Source organism: Fringilla coelebs, assembly GCF_963513975.1.
Source record: "Fringilla coelebs genome assembly, chromosome: 7".
NCBI classification, from domain to species: domain Eukaryota; kingdom Metazoa; phylum Chordata; class Aves; order Passeriformes; family Fringillidae; genus Fringilla; species Fringilla coelebs.
Genome location: NC_140035.1, coordinates 3958454 through 3979642, shown reverse-complemented (window position 1 = coordinate 3979642; position 21189 = coordinate 3958454). Strand labels below are relative to the sequence as shown.

Here is a 21189-nt window from a genome sequence, read left to right as displayed (position 1 = left end):
AAGGCTGAACTATGTTGTGTCCTTTTTAAGCCTTCAAAATACAGTAAATCTAATTACATATGTTGCTCTTACTTTGAAAATGTTATTCCATTTTATAATTTTAATAATGATTTGTTTATACTGGGAGGGAGGCATGAGATTGAATTGTTGCCTGTGTTTAGTCTAATTCATATACATTAATAAATTGTGATATCATTTCATACATTTTGAACCCAAATGGGGGTCAGCCCTTTCTGCTGCTCACCTTAAGCTGCATTTGGACTTTTTATTTCCTTTTGGTGAAGGGAGGGGTGAATGTGCAAGTGGTGATTAACGTTATGGCCCTAGACCAATGAGGGAATTGTCATTTTCCCAATAAATAACTCTTCCTGGTGCTTGGGGGGCAGTGGGGTGGCTGGAGTTGGCCTCTGGTGGGTGCAGAGGGGATGGGGTGAACATCTGCAGCCCTGCAGCCCTGAGCCCACACCAGGGGAGCGTTCCCACATTCTCAGCAGCACTCCCACAGGATGTCTCCGCTGGAGCTGCACTGACGGGATTTTCCTTAATGCTGATGACTTTGGAAACCTTCCTTACAGGCATTTCCTCAATAAAGGGAGGGTTATAGGACAATTAATGTGACATTAGGCCCTTGTTTTTTGGTTTGGGTTTTCTTTTTCCTGGTATTATTTCAGTTTTAAGGGAGATGCTGGGAGGACCCAGGCTGGTGAGGATCTGCTGTTTCTTTTTGGCTTCAGTAAAAACTCTTGACATGGGGGAGATGCAGGGAAACAGTAGCACTTCAGGTCAATGTATTTACATAAACAAACTGTGCCAGGTCACAACAGCTTTGCTTTTTCCCAGAGTTGGTCAGAAGGAAATCCCTATTTGGTGCTAAATAATCCATATTCCAGTGAACATTCCAGCATTCAGACTAAACCTGCATCCCCAACACACCGAGACCCAAATGGTCCATTTCCACATGTGGATACCACCAGATTTTGCACCAGCAGCTTTTAACAGCAGCAAAATGGGAATAAAACTTTGGTTCCAGAGCTGGCAGGAGCTGAGCTGTCTTGGAGCATGGGCAGAATGAGCTCCTGCCCCTTCCAAAAGTGCTGGTGATGGAGCCCTTGGTTGACTTGCCTGCAAACAAAGAAAGATGTTGTGCCCAGATGATGCTCCATGACCATGGAACAGGAACCTGTGGAATAATCCTGGGACAAAGCACTGCACAGCTCTGGGCCTCAGTTTTGCCATCTGTGAAATGGTTGCTTAATATGTTGTGTGAAATACCTGGAGATTTCCTCTGGTGAAATATATATACAAAAATAAATATATATATATGTATGTGTGTGTGTATGTGTAAAATAAAAGATTATGTATCATTTTTATCCCAGTGGTTTACAGAAGTTCAGACCTACAGCATATACATATTTCCACCAAATATTAGGTTAGGCAGTGAAACAGCATTATCAGGGGATTGAATATTCTTTTGATAAATATTCCCAGTGAGTGGGTCAAAAATGTAAATTGACTTCTATTCAGACAAACTGGGGATTTTTTTTTTTCATGATAAATGGGCTCCTAATTACTCTGCTGCAGCCATCTTTGATGATAATTTCTTTTTTTTAATGTGAAAGAGTGACATTATCAATTTTACCAAAATGTTTGGAAGTGGGGAATCATAGGTAAATAGTAAATGTGCAAATTCAAGAATGGAGGTACCAGACACAAAAAACGATGTTATTAAAATAGAAATGGTAACTGCAAATGGCAGGAAATAATTTTCCTGATGCATTCAGTTCTTTTCAGGGTGCTTTGATTTCCCTTGAACTGTGTCTCGTTACACCGAGTTTCCTGGCTTTTCTTAACTTTTGTCACATACCCGTTATTTCTGCACTATTTGTGTTCTGTGGTTGCATTGCTGAGACAATATCTCGTTTGTTTTGACATATTCAAAACAGTTTTCAGACAGAGGTTCAGAACTCCTCGGTAACTCGGCACTCCAGCAGAAAAATCTCAGCAAAAAAGAACAAGCTTTTGGGGGGAATGGGAGGGAAAATAGAGGAAAATCATCTGCCTGGTGTGTGCTTTACTCACCTGTGTGTGCCCATGCCCTCCCCAGATCACCACAGTGTCAGGAAATGAGTTCCTCTTCCAGTCGGATATCGACTTTCTCATATTGGATTGGTTCCACGCTATCAAAAATGCAATTGACAGATTGGTATGTATTTGTTTTGGCTGTTACCTTTATTAATTAAGATGTAGCAATTTCAACTTCATTTGCTCAGGCATCTCTACAGGTTTTAGGCAGTCAGCAGCTAGCTAGACATTCCTTTCTCTGAAGGATATAAAAATATGCATGCAAATCTACAAAAAAAAATGTCAGATAAACAAGGTTGTTGCACAAAAATGTCATTTGATTCTTGCCTCGAAACGGAACGCTACATTTATTTCTCTGAAATAACAAGGACGCTGGCTTGCTGAGGGTTGTAAAAGCACACAAGCACTTAATAACTAATGAATTTTTGCATTTTCTGTTTATGCAGCCTACAGTATATAATCTTCAATAGAACTATTAATACATTTGAGCCTTTTATGAATTTTTGTATTACTTATTCACAAGAATAACGCTAGCAAATAATATTCCTTTGTAACTGATTGCTGGTATTCTCCCAGGAAGGCTGGGGGTTTTCTACTAGAAGTAAGCAGGGTTGCATTTTATTAAAACAGTTTTTAATTACCAAACCAGCTTCAGCTGTAGCTTTTTCATTCTTTTTTGCCACTCTCAGTACAAATTCCAAACATCTTCCTATCCCTGCCTGATCCAAGAACGTTTCCTTTTTTTTTTTCTTTTTTTGAGGGCACCGACTTTCCTTGTTCACTGCAGAATCTGTTGAGAGAAAAATATCCCCATTTCTTGCATTTTTCAGAGGTTTCAGTGCAGTGCAATCTGCAGCCTCTTTGAAAGGGTTAATTTGAACACAGCTACTGTTTCCTTAAAGAGCTACAAACATTCTATTACCCTGAGGCTATAATCAGCCAAGGAAAGTTTGATCTGATGATGTATGTCTTCATATTGTGCATTTCATTGGGTGTGTGAGGATATTGATATCCAACTAAAGATTTTGGGGTGGAGTTTTCCATGGAGACTCAGGGAAATTAAAAAAAAAAATTAAATCTTTTTTGGCATATTATTCAACTGAGCATCTAATAAACCTGATTTTATATATTTTTTATATTTATTCATATATATATATATATATATATATATATATATGGGTTTTTTTTTTTAGTGTAGCTGAAGTAATATTGTGGCATCAGCAGCCCTGAGCATGCAGAGAGCCACAGCAGCAGCAGCTGGTGGGGCACAAGTGGCCCCTGGTTGGTGGCTGGTGCTGGCCAAGGTCCGAGTGCGCAGGACAGGACGTCCCCACACTCCATCCTGGCCGCTCCATCCCTGCCAGCCATTTCCCTCCTGAAACTCTGAAGGAGTGTGAAAAGCCTGGCAGCTTTCCAGCCTCTTGGGATGGCTGAGTCTCACCTGACCAAATGCCACGGGAAGAGATGTGGCTTCAGCCGAAACAGCGTCGCCTTTTTTTTGTTCTTTTTTTTTGGTTTTTTTTGCTTCTTTTTCCCTGCTCATTTTCACTTTGTCTGCCAGTAAATTAGAATAAGAGAAAAGCCCCCCGACTACTTCTTAAGCTTGAACCAGCAGAATTCAACCCCAAATTTGCAATGATGTTTGAAGTAATTGTGTTTGCAAGAATATTTACTGTAACTATCTAAAACAGAAAAGCAATTTAAACACTCTTCCTCTTTGCCAGCATTTGAAAGTAGCCTGCAATGTGGAAATAATTTTGGTCCCTAAAGCCTAAAGAAGCAGGCCTTTTGTTTTCCTCACTTAAATGGGAATTTATCTCGGAAATTAGGATCAGTCTGTCAGGGCCATAAAAGCTTTGCCATATGACAAATTTTGCATTACACTTTCCTTAAATTATATACTCCCTGCACACTTGCTCTGTGTGTGTCTATTAGCTTCTGTACTGTCATTCTGGAATCTCTTGCTTCATCCTTACAAATAATAATTTTATTAAAAGCATACACATATGTATATACATATATATATATTCTTTTCCCAGCCAAAAGAACAGAGAATTACATCGAGAAATTTGGAGTTCAAACTCAGAAGATCCTCCAGCATCGAATTACTGAATAACTTAGACACTGAATCCAAAGAGCCAAAGCCTGAACACAGAAAATCTTTAAGTAAGGCTTTTTTCTTTCCTCATTTTTCTTTCCTATTTTTTTTTCCTTTCCTTTTTAAATAACTATGCCATTACAGGACAAGATAATTTTTATTACATACAGAATGTAAGGAAGATCACTGAGAATTTTAAAGCTGAATATGTTCTGCACTGATATACATAACTTGCATTTAAGTAAAGACAGTTACTGGCTCCTCACTTTTAAAGGGTGACACTCTCTCCTAAGCAAAATAAATTTGTTTAGGAGCAAAGACATTTATTTAAGCCATTTATTTTTTAAAATAAGCAACATGAGCCCTACATTAATGGTCTGTTGCCGTTGCTTTGTTTCCATTTTGGTAAAATACCTCAAATTGCCAGAGTAATTTTGTCTGTTGTGTATTTATACACTGAATTGCTGAAAGAATTGACATATCCTTTGCAGCCAACAATCAGTGATGTATCTATAATTTTATAGAAGATAAATTCCAGGGTTTGGCGTTGATTGTTTGTCAGTGTGATTAGAAAAGAAAGTGATCTAAAACTAACAGGGCTGTGCTTTACTCCTCTGAAAACACTCTCCCAGTTTGTGCCGAGATGCTCATGAGATCGTGGGCAGCAGGAGCTGGTGCTGACCCTGAATCCCTCACCCAACATTTTTTTAACTTCAGCCTCTCCCCTGAATTTTTGTTTTCCTCCTTTGTTTGGCGGGAGATTCACATCCCGCTCGCGGTGACAGCCCCAGACTGGCAGGCTGGTTCGAGGTGCCTTTAGGTACCAAAGGGCTCTGTAGGAATTTGCCTGCATGCATTTCAGTGCAGGATCAAAGCCTGAGATGTTAAGAAAAGGGCTGCATTAAAAAGACCCAACATAGCTATTTTTAATGATAATTATCCACACAATCATAAATATATGCACACAGGCGTGCGCGTACACACAAATAGAGACTCATTAAATAGTCTCTTTTTGCAGACCACAGGATTTTTGGGTTTGTTTTCTTATTATATTAAAGATGTTTCTTTTTTTTTTTTTTTAAGGGTTTTGTGGTTTTGTTTTTTGTTTTCTTTGTGTTATAAAATATAAAGTAGCCTGAACGTGGCTTGTGAAAAATTGTCCCAATATCTTTGCACTGGGTGTTACGTTGCATTTCTCAGAGGAAGAAAAATAAGACTGAGAACAGAGTGAGTTCTGAGGGTCTGATTCTGCTCTTATTGTAGCTAATAGCAAAATGCCCATAAACTGTCTCAGCACTCAGGGAATTTTTATTTATTTATTTAGACTTCTCACATATCTTTAAATGATAATTTGTCAGACAAAACAGAAAAAGTGACTATGAGCAGTGACAGAGACTTAGTCTATGTTTCTTTTCAAACCTTAGAGAATCCTGAATAACCTCCGTTTTGTTAAAGGCTATTTAAACTATTAAAAAAATGTGAAAATATCTGCTGTGAAATCTCACTGAATCGAAGCTTGCATTTAAATACCGTAGATTGGATTGCTTCTAAAATATGTATTCAGAACTTTTTTTTTTTTTTTTGGCCCCTTGAGATCAAGCAATTATGTGGAATTAGAAAAATCATATTATTCACTTACTTATTAGCAGTCTAAGCACAAACTGTATTGTCAGTTTTCTGCCTTTGGCTTTCTGTGCCCTTAATGTTCACACAAGTATCGTAGCCAGAATTATCGGCAGCTAGAGCCAAAATTGCTTTAAAAAGGCATGAGAACTGGTAATGACACATTGTTAGCAGTTAACAGGTGGTCGTTTCATTGTCCAGTTTGACTGCAGAGCACAAAGATATGTGCAATATCTGCAAGTGTGTTTATAAAGTTCTTGCAAAGTTTAACGATTTTATAATTTTATAGTGCTTTTATGTTATTGACTATTGCCAGTGCCAAATCCAAACAAAGGAGATTTTTTAATGATGCCTTAGAACTCCTCCAGTTTAACAAAGAAGATGAGCAACTGATGTTTTAGCAGCCCACCCCCTCCTGCTTTGATAACCTTTAATGAAATATTCAGACAGCTCAGATTCATTTGTATTTACCTTATCTAAATTGTAGGGGTGGCAAAAATATCCTTGATACTGCTGCATCATTGCTGGGGTTTTTTTAAATTTATTTATTTTCAGCAGTAGAAGTAGATAAAGAACAGGTACCAAAGCATTTCAGTAATTTACTCTTTCATTTAAAACTGGGGAGACTGTCCCTAGAGATTTAGTAGCAGGAATTTGGTTTTTATGTCTAATCCTAATTGCTTCTGCTTGCACTACAAGGACAAATGGTAATTCTCTGTTATGCTTTTTGAGCTGTAGACACTGCTTTCATTGAAAATTGGGCTCAAACTGCCAGGCTCAATTTCCAAAGTTCAGAGAGTGGCTGTTCTCTTGGTCATGCAGCTTTTCAGTGGCTTCTCATCCAGTTTGGTTTCAACTCATGTTCTAATTGAAGTTTTCTTGAGCTATGAAGAAACCAAGAATGGCCTTGGGAAGTGTTACCAAAATATGTAAAACTGTGATCTTGTTCTCAAATACATGGAAAGAGATGACTTTTTATTTCATGATGTCAGCTATTTCACTGGTACAATTTCTGCAGCTGATGCTGGTCAGAAATAACATAGTTTTCACCCCAGCAGCCTCCTCCCTTGGAAGAAGGGTGCATTTTGTGCAAGAAAATTGCCTTGCAGCACCTCTCCTTTCAGTGTGAAGAAGTGCTGTTCTAAACAAATAATTTTAAAAATTAGTGTCAAACTTCATAATTTCCAAGTAATTTAGTTATCATTCTGACCATAGGTGTGTTTTGAGGTTTTAGGGTTTTTTTTGGTAAGGTTTCCAAAAACCCCTTCTAGTTTTAACTGGGTTCACTGGTAGGTGGTCTGCTATGTTAATTTTAAATCCCAGGGAACCAGGCACCTGGATTACTCTGCAAGTAGAGATGCTGTTGTGGTGTATGGGAAGTAGGGAAAGAATCTGGGATGTAGAGAAAGGGTCTGTGCACCACAAGGTTCCCAGGAATTGTTCTTCTCTCCAAACCTCAAGGGACCTTACTGTGTGCCAGGACAGCTCTTGTGTTTTGGGCAGTGAAACCAAGTGGATGCTCTGCCTTTCTTTTCCTGCCCATGCACCCATCCCGTGGTTTGCATCCTCTGGGCCATTTGTGGCCATCATCTGGGAATTCTGTCCCCCCAGTAGTGACCTCTTGTGGAAGAGCCTGGGCTGGAGTTGCTATTGATTGTCGGAGGGGATCAATTCCCCTCCTGCTCCCCCTCTCCAGGATGGAAACAAACAGCTCTGCAGTAGGAAGAGTGCCCTTTGGCTACCGTATCAATCTGAGGGCTGCTCTTGTCAAAATGCACAATCACAAGCTTGATAATGCAATCCATTCCCAAAGCACTATATTTCCAACCTGTTCTCCATCATTTCCTTATGGCGTCACATTTACTCAGTTCATCACATTCTTATTAATATTTTAGGTTTCCTTGAAAGTGATGGAATTCTATTTTTATTACAAAAGCAACAAGAATAAATACTAATTGTTGTCAGTTATTTCCTTATGTAGTGGGAACAGTAATCTGTTCCTCAGCTTTAGGTTGCCAAAGCAAAATAATGAAATATTTTAGACCTTTTAAAAAAAATCTGTGATATTAGATAAATGCAATTTGATCTCCTTGTTTGCCACATAAAAGCTGGAACTGCCTGAATTGATAAGATTGAATTGCATTATTTTTATTGTTTCTACTCGCATATTTTTCCTTATCTTCAAGAACACTTTACTGGAAACCCAGTGGTTAGTCATGCAGACTGGAAAATCTCCTCCATGTTTGAATTCTAGCTGGAGGTGCCACAACTCCAGCATTAAGAATTTTGAAAAATATATATGTGTGAAAAGAAACATCTTGGTGAGTTGGGGGTTGAGGGTTATTGCTATTCATGGTCATTTCAGGGTCTCGCTAAGAGCAGTCAGAGACCCCAGGCGTCATTGTGCCAGACACAATGTGATACCAAAGTAAGACAATTCCAGCTCTCAGCCCCAATAAGGACAAGTCACAACAGGTGGAAAAAAGTGGACAAAGGCAGGGGGTGGAAGGAAAAGTTGACAGCAAAGCCAACATGTCATGCATATTAAACAGCGGGCTTGGGATTCCTTTCCGCTCTCCGTAAGGATCAGGGTTTTAGCCCCAGCACCCTGGCCATCAGCCAACTCAAATAATGATACTTTCCTTACCTAAATTCCTCTTGGACTCTCAACAGAGTGATGGGTCTTTTAGTCCAAAAGGGTGATGCTTTACCCTTGGGATGCCACAGCCTTTGCATGCTTCCCTAGGGAATGGCCTTGTGGCAGTGTCTGAGAATATACCTCCTAGCATCTTATAAATCAAGGGGAAAAAAACCCAAAAACTTCTGGGTCTTAATTTCAATTTGCCTTCATAAGTATTTGCTACAAAATCATCTGGGCATTGAAGTCTGCTTTAGTTTCTTAAAAGACTTAAATTCTGGAGTTTTTAGTCCTTAGGATTGAACTATGGACTGTGTGATTTAAAATTGCCCAAAATTGCTTTTCTTGTTTCATTCACTTTTTGCAGAAGAATGAATTTTGAAACTTGAGCATGGTGTGTATTTATCCTTCATTAATTACTAAAGCATCTGGAATGCTTTCTGAAGGCAGTTTGTTAGATAACTAAGTCTGTACAATAAATGTGAGGGGAAAAACAGCAGCAGAAACCCACTTTGGTCATTTAATGGACATGGTGGAAGAAATGGGGAATTTGGTGGAGCTTGAAAATTTCCTGGCTTCACATGCTCCACTTGGTCCTTCTCTGTCTAAATCTTCCTCTAAGGACTTGTTTGAGGGTTCAAGGTTTGTCCCTGCACAGGACTGGGAATTTCTGCGGCAAAGACCTCCTGTCTGAGGCTGTTGTTTCTCTGAGGAGGGAAAGGATAGGCACCAGGGCACGAACACATGGATTTGCATGGTTTTGGCTGTGTAATAACAGAAGGGAAAAAAAAAAATCCAGTAAGTTATTTCTCAAAAACATCAGTATACGTCCCAGAAAAAGGCACTGCAATCACAGGAAGCGCTGAGAGGAGCCTGTGGGAGCTTTCTGTTTTCCTCTCTAAGACATGAAGAGGATGGAAGGTTGGGAGAGCATGTCTTGGGATGTAGAGAGAGGCTTCACTGGCCCAGCCAAGCTCATTGAGGGCTGGATTCTGTGGTAGCTCATGTAGTCCTTTATCCACACAGGGTGACTCTTTGAAAAGGGGGTTCATTCACAGATTGCCCAGGGCACTGGTGGAGTCACCATCCCTGGAAGTGACCCAAAAAGGTGTGGATGTGGCCCTTGAGGACATGGTTTGGTGGTAAACATGGTGCTGGCACTGGGCTGACAGTTGGACTCAATGATCTTAGAGGTCTTTTCCAACCTTCATGATTCTAATTAGACCCACAGAAGTTGGAAATCTCTCCATTTCTTTGTTATTTCTGATGAGGTCTGAATTATTTCCCCTTCCTGGCCCATTTATTTCAGCTAAATGTGAAGTTCAAAGCCAAATGATGTTATTTAGGGACTATTATTATATTATAACGTTAGTGTTATGTATAGGTCAGTTTTATTACTTTTAATAAAGCCAAGAAACATAAAGCAGTAATGTATATTAGTGCAGCATTACCAATGGCAACAATTAAAACAGAAAGCAAAATAAAAACTAGCTGCAAATATTCAGTTTCCTACTGCAATGTTAATTTTGTCACTCTGCATCTTGTATGTTTGTGGCATTTATTTTTATTGCATCAACAGGAATGCACTCAGCTTCAGGCACTAAAGAAAAAAAGCAGGAAAAGAAAATGCAACATGCTGGGTTTGCAGAGTGGAATCACTCATCTGGACTACAGGGACTAAACATTTTTTTACATATTTGTAGTCTTATGTTTCTCTGCTACATTAGGCATAGGTATGCTCTCTTCCTAAAGCTTAGGAAAATACTGATTCAGCAACAAAGAAGTAATAATATTGGCATGTGGGAAACAAAACATGCCAAATTGAGAAACAAATTGTGTCACTTCTACTGATAATAGAAGATTATGTTGCACTCAAAATCACAACTGGCTGTGACTAGTCTTAAAAAAATTACATTTTTTCCTGAATTTGAATATCCTGTTTCCATCAATTATAATATAATGTTTCCTTAATCCTTTGTTTTATTTCTACTTCACTCTCCAAAATCCTTCCAGAGTTTACTATTTGGGTTGAAAAAGCATATTTTTAAATTGGGCATATCCAACTTCCATATAAACATTTGGCAGGGAAACCCATGCATGTTCACTTAATTCATTTTTATTGAACCAAGTCCAGATTTTTAGCCAGGAAAAAGTTAGATATTAATCATATCTGAGCAGGATCATTAAATTTTCCTTTACCTACTAGAACAGCAGGGTCATTATAGAACCATGAGAAGTTAGCTCACTTATTAATCTTTACAATTACATAAAAGTGATCATTTTTATAGTATTTAAGAGTAGCTCTAACCCATTACATGAAGAGTATGTGGGAATATTATAATATAATATAATGTATTATTATAGATGTGACCTGTGACTCATTGGTCTGCTCACTGACACACAACTCCCTGGAAAAGTTATCTGTTTGAGCTTGGATAATCTTTAATTGTTTCACACTTCTCGTACTCATTTATGGGGCATACTAGTAAATAGAGAGCTAGTCACTGAGTTATTAATTACCTCATTATTACTTAATTATCACCATTGCATACTTCATTTTTATGGGGAATTATATCATAAAAGAAGGTATTTTATGCTCTCCACCACAGTTAGGTATGAATGACAGCGATAGCTAATGTAGGATTGAGTTAGCTATAGAAAATCAATCAGAAATCCTCGCTGTAGATTACTCTCCAGTTTCTTCTGCCTTTTCCAGCTAGCACTTCTCATCCTTGACTTTGAAACCCAACAGTTTAAACTCGGTTCTTGTTTCAGTGGACTAATCCCCTTTCATAAATCATGTTCAAGTGCTGAAATAATTTGCACATCGTTTAAAGAGTATTTGCTTTGAAACATTCACCTCAAGCCCTTTTGTATATCCTTTTTCTCTAAAGATTTGTAGTATTTGTTTTGTTCTCTGAGGTATAAAAGACCTGGGTAAACTTTATTCCTGTTGTTTCAAGATTAGTGAAACAAAATGCATATTTATTCAACTGGGACTGAAAGGAGCTTTAGTAAAGACGATCATACATACGACCCAGGGGAATGTTATAATACAAAATGTCTGTCTTAAAATCTCTTCAGGTTTGTTCAAAACACTATTGAAGGACTTAATTTTAAAGAAAGAAAAGGGAAAGGTTACAAATCCATATTTCTTCTTTGTTCCAAAGAAGAGAGAGACACCACGGTATTTTTCTTAACAAAATAAACTCCTGCATGTGCACTCTAGATGGATTTGATATGAAGGCAAGTAGAGACTGGGTATCATGACTGCTTTAAGTCTTTTCTTACTGTACCACAGACACTGACATGAGCCTTTAAGACAACTACATTTTGGAAAAATTGCAGGGTTTTTTTTTTTTTTTTCTGGCACACACTTTAGAAAAAGCAATCACAAACAAATCATGAGATTTTAGGCATTATTGGAGCCAAGCAGCTGGGCTTTCTTCCATTCACTAAAAGTGAGGTAGACTCCTGCAATGAGGAATCTATTCTGACTCTGCCACTTCCAAGCCTAACTACCCAACATGTCTTACACTGCTTTGGTCTCTTAGTTCCATAACCAGTAGATCTTCCCTTACACTAAGTAGCAAAATTTATTTTTTAGATTGTGCAAAATGCCACAATTTTTGTAGTTGAAAACAGCCCACTATGCAGACAGCTACCTCTGCTCGACCTCCCATCACCATGTGTCAGTAGATCTCCAGTTTTTGCATCTCCATAACTTTTCCTCCTCAGGGAAGGAATAAGAGGCTGACAACAGATAACACCTAAATAGATGGAGGCGTTCTCACTGCAACAGGGAATATTTTAGACTGCAGTCTTTGGAGAGAGGTCAGAACTAGAGCAAGTGAGCAGGACTTGCTGAACTTTGTTATTCAGGATGAGCCAGTCCAGTCCATCACTCCTTTAAACATAATTTTGAACCTTTCATGGTATTTATTGAAATACATACCCCTATTGGAAGGTTGTAGCCAGAAGAATGATTATTGCATTTTACTGTATCCTGAGGTTTCACTATTATTTCTAACTAATCTAGATGCAATCCTCATGGTATTTTGGGAGGAATGTGATAGAAATAAGGAGGTTTTTTGGTTATAAAACTCTAAATTAAGCTCAGTTAGAGAGACTGTACGTCAGGCTCTAGACAGGAATACCTACTTTCCAGACTCACCTTTTTCCCTGTGGTGAAATCACTTATATATTTGGACCTTCTAGCTAGAAGGATCTATTTAATTTAAATTGCGCCAGCAAATCCCAAATATTTAAACACCAACTTAATGGTGCTCTCTCCTGGACAGGGCATATTAATGGAGTTTAAAAGGAATGTGTTTTGTAGGGTCTCCTCTTTGCTCCCCCAGCTGCCTGCTGACGAGCCGGGTAAACAGATCCGGCCTCTGAAGCCAAAGTTGGAACATCACCGAAGGGTTAAATGCTGTATTGTTTCTCAATTAAGTAAAAGGTTCCAACTAGCTGGCTTTAAATATTGATGCTGAAGAGAGAGCTATGACATGCGAGCAGCTCCCCTCACCGCCGAGGATATTTGGCTCCATTTAATTAATTCCATTGGCCATTGTCTTAAGTGCGCCCAGGATTCACCCAAGAGGAATTCACTTGCCTTGCTGTTATTGAAAAGTGTAACACAGCATTATCTGCCTCAGACAGACTTTTTGTAGCATTGAATCAATTCCCCAGCCCTTGAAAACAACTACCTCATTTGATTCCTTTCATAATTAATGAAATTCAGTAGTAATGCTTTTGCCCCTCAGCTCAGGCTGGAAAAATGCTCCAAAACTTCAGTTTTCAAGCTGAAAGCACTCTAATTTTCAGCCTAAATGGACTTGTGGTGCAATTGTGTTCTTGTGGCAACATTTAGCCCGCTCCTCATTTGCAGCAGTTCTGCCTCAGGTGTACCACCCCCTGCTTGGGCTGATAACTAGGCCAGCCAAGATTTTGTAGTCTTTCCTACTATAGGGTGCTGCTCTGCTTTTCTGATCATCTCAAATAACTCTTTTGTGAATCTGTCCCTTTCAGTCAGTGTTTTTTGCACTGATATTCAAGTTTAGGTCTTTCCACTGACTTGAAAAGCAGAATTCAGTCTCACACGTGGAAATGGTTCACCTGATACAGCACAGGGATTGTATTTATCTTTTTCATTGCCACTTTTTAGACATTAATAGTAAACAACCAGGACAGGTAGATTTTGCTGTCCTTTAATGTCTTGCATCCAGTGCATTCATTATGAAAACTAAAGAGCAAACCTGCCTTAAGCCTTTTCATAGCACATAAAATATGTCCCTACGTGTGATAACAGTTTTTGTAATTAATTTTTAAGGTGTTCAATTTAAACAAAGAAGTGACATTCTTATAAAACTGAGCAAATCTTTGCAAACACATTTAAAATACACAAAATTCAAACATTTAAAATACTCCAGTGCAGATACATTTGAAAAAAAAGCCCTTTGGAGACAAAAAAGGATTATAATGTACTTATCCTGAAATTCATGAAGACACTTGAATTCATGAACACAGAAACAATTTTAAAAGCATGCAGGTAGGAATCCCTACTAGAGAAAGCTTTACAGTTAATATATTTTGCAATATATTTTATTATTTATATTTGCAATATATTTTATTATTTATATTTTGCACTACATTTTATAGTCACTTTTGCTGAGGAAGTTTGTTCTTCAGTCCAAGGACTCAGGGCCCAAGGGAAGGTGGCCAGATGTGGGCAGGGCAGAACAGGAGGGCTGCCAGATGCACACTGGATGATTTGCCATTTAGCAGAATTTGGGGCACAAACTTACAAAACAGGGAAAGACAGCCTTGGTCTTGGTGGATATCTGCAATGAAAGACTTATTCAAGGTGCAGGAACTCATGGTTTGATCCACATCACTTCATGATCCCTCTTTTTAGGACAGACTGGCTGTGACCTGTTCAGAAAAGGGCTTTTTTTTTTATTTTTATCAGGCGAATCTCTATTTTTCTATTTTTCAACTGCTCCAAGCAGCACAAGTTTTCCTTTGAGAAATAATACTGGAAGAACCAGAAAGGTGACTAAAAATTAAGCCATGCAGGTGATGACCTTAACACCACTTTTGACTGTCTTCTATCCTAGCCATAGCTATATTCACTTAATACAAACTCCAAGTCTCATTTCTATGGTTTCCTAGAAGTTCAGAAGTTCCTGCAAAGATAATCTTTGTGTATATATCTATTTGTGTGAAAATGCATGTAATAACATCTTCCTTTCTATTTAAATTTAAAGATTATTATTTAAGGGTGTTATAGTGCTCCTACCTTCCTTTCTTCTTTTGAAAAAAGAAATTTCAGTTGATGTGCTTGAATTAAAATCAAAAGATAACACTAAAAATTTAATGAATAAGAAATGAAAAAACTGAAACACCTGGATTATTATACTGTGTTATCTGATCACTCAATATGATGGATCAAGGGTAGAACTGATATTAAGGCACAATTACAAGCAGTTGAATACTTGATTTATTGTTTTTTAACTTTGCTCTTAATGCAAGTCACACAGTCATTTCTGAACAGACATTTGATGTCTGGTTTAAAGTATCTTTTGTTTTAACATCTGATGGTTTGAATTTGGGGTTCAACTACGAGAAAAGCAATTTTTTCTATTTTCACTGGTAGCTGGAGGGATGGAGGCAGAAGAAAAGGTGAGGGAGAGGCTTAAGAAAAGAAGATGATTAAAACATGGTGACATGGGGAAAGAGGATCCTGAAACACTGTAGCTTGCTGCATCTCTTGTCTGAATTTGGTTTCTTTTGGGGTACTGTAGCAGATATTGCCTGCTGAGTGGGAAACAGTGGCAGGCAAGGCAGAGCAGCAGCCTCATCTTTTCTAACAGAGTTTTTTAAAAATTGTTTGTATTTGGAGAATGTGGGAATGGAGAGGATCCATTAGAATTATACTTTCTGTTGTCAATAACCCACAAGGAGAATGCTGTTTGAAAACAAGTTTTTTAACTGTTGAGTTGTAACCCAGAAAGCTAAGCTAGCAGAATTCACCTTTCCCAAACAATTGTTTATTTGGAATTCATTTGTAGCTGTCCCTGCTCAAGTTACAGGTCAGTCACAGTAATAAAGCTTTCTAATTCTGTGTCAGAATATTCATAATGTCTTTAAAATGCTCAGCTGGATAATGGTCCCCAGGATCTGGACAGCAAGACTTCAAAAGGCAGAGTCCTCTGATCTCCAGTTTCCTTTTTCTCTCTAAGCTTGGAAGGTTTCAGCTATCAAGTTTTATTGGTTGATAGTCTAATTGCATTTGTATTATCTTTCCCCTTAATATTATTTTCTTTTCTCTGTATTGGATTTCATCCAAATATTACTGTGACCATGAAGCAGTTTTCTGAAATGTTTTGCTTTCGCTTTGATGCTTAACTGCTTTACACGTGAGTGCTGCAATAAGGTGCAGGTTTCTGATAATAGTTTTCCTTCTGTGAGGAAAAGTTTCCACAACCTCCTGTACTTTGCTTATATTTGATAGGGCCCTTCAGTTTGAGGCTTTTCATGGACAAGATAAGGTTTGGTTAAACATCTGAACTTTTGAATGTTTATCTGAACTAGATTCGACCCCTAAATTTGTCCATCATTAGTTATTTTGCTTTTCTTTTTTGAGGCTAAATTATGCTATTAAATATGTTCTAAAGTAGGTTAAGCCCCTGCACAGTTTGTCAGCTGGAACATTAATTTTAAAGCTAAAACAGTCTTCTATTGGCTCTTTTTAACATTTTGTCTGAATTTTGACCATGGTCAAACAGAGTCAATGCACCCATGAAAACCCCACAAGTAGCTGATTGAAGAGTCTCAGAGTTGCTGTGATGGCTGGCCTGATTTTATTTCAGGAAAATAGCCTGATAATTAGTAACTATTTGCCTGCTCAAGCAGCTTGTTCCCGTGCAGCTGTTCTGGAGACTAGATAAAGTACTAAATGTCACCACATGCCCAGCAGTATCAGAGGGACTTGTCCCTCTCTGAGCCCCTGCACAAGGGCCAGGCAGACTTGGGGTCCCAGCCACAAAATAAATGGCTAAATAACCCAGCAGCTCCTTTCTGGACTTCCCTTTTCCTCCTGGAATTCCCCTGTCTCAGTCCAACAGGAGGCTGACCCACAAGCACATCTCGCAAGGCTCCTTCTCCACTCACAGCCTCTGTAAGGTAGCCTCACCAAAAAAAATCTGTAGCCTCACAAAAAAAGCCTGTAGCCTGCTTTTGGTCCTCTTTGTGGGTTTTTTTGGTTGTTTTTGTATTTTTTTTTTTATTTTATGCAGATCCTAAATCACTTTTAGGGAAGCTTTTCCAGTGTCCTCACATGGACACTGCCTGAGCAAAGAGCTGCAACTGCTCAAAAGCCTGAAGGTCAGTTGCCTTTTAGCAAATGGAAATAATTTCTATTTAAAAATAAAATTTAGTTGATGGCATGAGAGCAAAGGTTTATTTTTATGTGAACAGAGCTATTGGAGACTCTTACCAGAATTTTCACTTGAGGTAAGATGCAAAGGGAGTTCTGAAATCCTACGACGTGCTCCTTTTGCAAATGAGCTCATGGGTGATCTTTTGTTGTTGTTCTTGCTCTAATGATATAATTAAGGTAGGGATAATTTGATAAGGTATAGTTGACAGAGTACAGCAAATGGATTTCAGATCTCTGGCTAGATATTTTTTGATTACTTAAAGATAATGGGTGTGCCTTTCTCCTTCATAAACTACCACATCTACAGTCACTGGCAAGTACTAAACTTGCTGTTTAAAAGAGAAAAATGTGCTGGAACTTGTGGTTTGAAACAGCAAATGTAGAGCTGAATGTCACTACTGTTTTTCATTGGAAATAAACAGTTTTAGCATGTTGGTTTCATAACTGAGGCACTGTGAATTAATTCTGTCCTTTATTGTATAAGAAACACTAGAAGTTTATTGTGGGTCAAAAAATATAGGGTTGTGAGTGTAATCAGAGACTGAGTACAATGGGAATATAATTAAATATTAAATAATTTACTTTTGAAATTTAGAAGAATGAAACATAATTGATAAAAGTTTCAAGAAAAAGTAAATTCCTTGGTAGGATATTCTTTCTGGAAGGGTCCCAAAAACTGGATCTGAATTAGAGGCTCAACACGGTATCCAAGCACATGTCAAAATTTCAATATATGAAACATTTGTATAATTCTTAACAAGGCTGATATAAATACAAGACTCCCTTATTCTCAAGAGAGAATTAATTTGCTTCAAAATGCATAAGACAGAATGATATGTAGGTTTTTAAGGTAAAATTTCCACCTGGTTACTAGCACCTAGCTCCCCAAATTTTGGTGTAAATCTGTCCAGTCCTCCTGGTAGAAAATGGAACAGAATCATTTTCTTGTCCTTCTGCCTGAGCAGTTTAGTGGAAGTGATGACTATTCATAATATTTGCAAAAGGTTGAAAAGGTTTTTTTTCAGATTAACTCAGGAGGCAAGTTTAAAGACTTGAAAGTTATTTGCATATATTTCACAACAGAAGAAAGCAAACAGAACTCCATATTCTAAAAGCCCCTGAATGCATTATTTATTGTAAATTACTTGTTCAACTTAATCTGGAAATAGTCTACAGTGTCTTGCTCTGCCTTCCTCAACCTCCAATTGCATGGGATTCCTTTATTGTTTTGTGAAGTCTTCTTAAATAATATTTTATACAAAATATGTCAGCTTCAAAAGTCATTAACTCAAATATTGCAGTTCTTTTCCTCAGTAACTGTCACATTTTATGAGTGGGATAAGACTGTGTGGCTGCAAACACTAATTCACCCAGTTAGGTAAGGACAAGGACCACTCTCCAATTCCTGTGTGTTCCATCCATTGAGTATCCTCCTGGGCATATTTTGCAAAGAGGCTGTGTCAAGAGTCCTAATCCCTGAGATGAGCTTGGGTAGACCAATTTCCCCTTCCCAAGTACGCTGTGCTCTCTCTTCCTAGACTCTAAATACTCTGACTCTGTGTGCTGTAGCAGATTTCATCCAAGCCCCACATGTTTTACATTAGATGAACATAAACTGGTCATACTGTATGAATAAAATGAATTCATTGATTTCTGGCATTGTGGTTTTTATATTTGAGTTAAGTTTGTATAACAGTGTTTCTAATATTGTGACAATACCAAAAAAAAATTGTGGAAAGAAAGGCTTGGCAAGTCCTGGGTGATCTAGTCCAGTCTCTCCTGTCACAAGGTACAGTGTTCTGTGTCCTCATACATTAATTTATTAAGCTGCATCTTAAATTCTTTTCATTTTATTTGCCACCACAACTTCTTTAAAAGGGTGGTTTAGAACTTCATATTATGGCCAGTTTATACTCATCTATTCTCATGCCAACATTGTTCTTCAGTTAAAACAGCTCCTCTCCCTCCCTGCTGTCCTCTTCTCCTCTCCTGCTCCTTTTCCCACCCCCACCAGCAAATTCATAGAGAACAATCCCAGCTCTTCCCAGCCATTTTCCAGCTGGCCAAACATGCCAAGCTCCCTGTCTCCTTCCAAAATCTCAGCAGCCTCTTTCTCCTGGTGCTTCTCACTGCTGCTGCCTGCACCTCTTCTGCCAGGAATTTCCACCTCACATATGTGTCCATGGTTATACACCCATGAGAGAGGGTTCTTTTTTATTAATGAAAATTAAATATTTTGGATTTATTGGTTGGGTACTGAAATAGGCTGCCCAGGGTGGTGGTTGAGTCATGACCCCTGGAAATGTTGAAAAGATGTGTAGATGTGGCACTTGAGGGCATGGGTTAGTGGAGGGCTTGGAAGTGCCGAGTAAGAGTTGGACTTGATGTTCTTAGAGGTCTCCTCCCACCTTCATGACTCCATGGTTCCATAATTCCAATCCTTCTCTAACCATGCTGTGCATAGTTCTAATCCAGTTACTCCTGTTTCCAGTCTCAAAGTCACCAAGTTTTCTCCTGATATCCCAAATTCTTGTCTCAACTGGTGATGCTTCCAGCCTTGAGTCAACAAGCAATTTTTTGAATGCTTCTACTTTTCCTGCTGAAGTCTTTAATGAAAACTCAAAGACCAGTTCCAAGAACATTTCAGGACTTCCCCTGGTAACTTCCCTGCAATTCAGTAGTTCTTTCAACAAAGCTCATTTTAATACCTTATTTAGTCACTTCACAGTTATTGTTTTAGTTCTCTACGTCTTCTCTAGTTTAACTAATCATTTCCTATTTGGCATCATATCAAATGCACAACTGAAATCCAGATAGATTTGGCCTATTACATTTTCATTTTCTAAAAAAACCATTATTTATTTTATTAAAGGAAGGTATCTGGTATGATCTGTGTTTGTAAATCCAATATATACTCAGAAATATTGCTTACATTTCTAAGCATTTATGGTGCAAATACCGCTAAAAAAAGCTGTGTGGGGAGTGGCATTTTTATTTTACAATGTAAATGTGTAGTGATGTTTAACATACTATTAATTTATTTCCATTTATTATTAGAGAGGGACAATTTTTTTTTATTTTATAAGCATAAGAGCATGATGCAAAATATGAATTATACAGCCATTTTATTGAATCTTTACTGCTAATGCACGCAAATTTCACAAAGTGTAATGACACTACTGAGCACTTAAGTTGTTAGGCTGTCATATTACAGAAAAATTATTTGTGCTATATAATCACTGTTTTCTTTTTCCCATTGTTTATTTCTGAGCTTACTTCATAAACATCTGTAAATGTAGATATACTTGCCGTGGCAAATATCTATTATTGCACCATAAACCTGAATGACTTCGGGTCCTCTGGTGCCAAAACAAACAAAATCTTCTGAGCCTCTCCTGGAAGATGATACCCATTCTGATGCTGCACATTTTGAGTCTATGCTCTGTAGTTATAAAATCTGTAATTTTGAAGCTTATAAGAATAATGATCAGAGGCAATGCCCAAATCCTGATTTTTTTTCCCATCCGTTGTTTTTCTAGTGCTTTTAAGCTGACTGTGTACCTGTCTCTCATTCTACTCTTTTACAAAAAAAACATTATTAATTTTAATGTGTATAATTCAGAGTCATGCCCAGGGATTTCACCAAGGGATAAAACAGGATGACTGGCAAAAGTCCTTAACTCAATAAAGAAGGGGAGGTGAATTCTTTATCCTTAAAGAGCAGATTTTATTGGCTCCATCTCAGAGCATCACAAAGAAAAAGAAGAAGGACTTGGGTTTGTCTCTTTCAAAACTCTGGTGCTGGCTGAAAACCTGTCAATTTTTACAGACAATGATGCATGCTGCTCCTTCCTTAAAGGACTAACAGTAGTTTCACATCTGCTGCAGGCCAAAAAAATTTGATGAAATGTTGAATTCTCAATTCAAGTGGTACCTAATAAAACTTGAAGTCATGAGTCAATATAATAAATTACAGTGTCTTTTATAATGTAAGCATGATCATACACCTCTGCACATAAGATGTGCTTCTTCAGAAATATAAGATAGCAATTAAACATCCCCATTACTTGAAATTAATTAATTAACTAATTAATTCCTTCCAATTAATATTTTCACACATATGTGGTAGCACTGCTGTTAGACTGGCACTTTCTTTCTCCATAGTCATACAGACCTATTCCTGCCTCCCTCTTTTGCCATCTCAGCTTTGTTTCAGTCCTGCATGGTGTTGCTGAGGACTCTGGTTATGAGTCTGTAAAGGGCTTTATAAAATGATTATTTTAAGACAACAGACATGAGAGC

The 21189-nt window shown here is 38.0% G+C and overlaps 1 protein-coding gene across 1 annotated transcript in view; it reads left to right on the top strand.

Moving 5' to 3' along the window:
- Positions 1 to 21189, top strand: part of ARHGAP15 (Rho GTPase activating protein 15) — a 302702-nt gene that overhangs the window by 144288 nt on the left and 137225 nt on the right. The window contains exons 6-7 of the mRNA XM_084209803.1: positions 2105 to 2203; positions 4122 to 4248. Of these exons, the coding sequence (XP_084065929.1) occupies positions 2105 to 2203; positions 4122 to 4248 (226 nt within the window). The remainder of the gene's footprint in view (positions 1 to 2104; positions 2204 to 4121; positions 4249 to 21189) is intronic.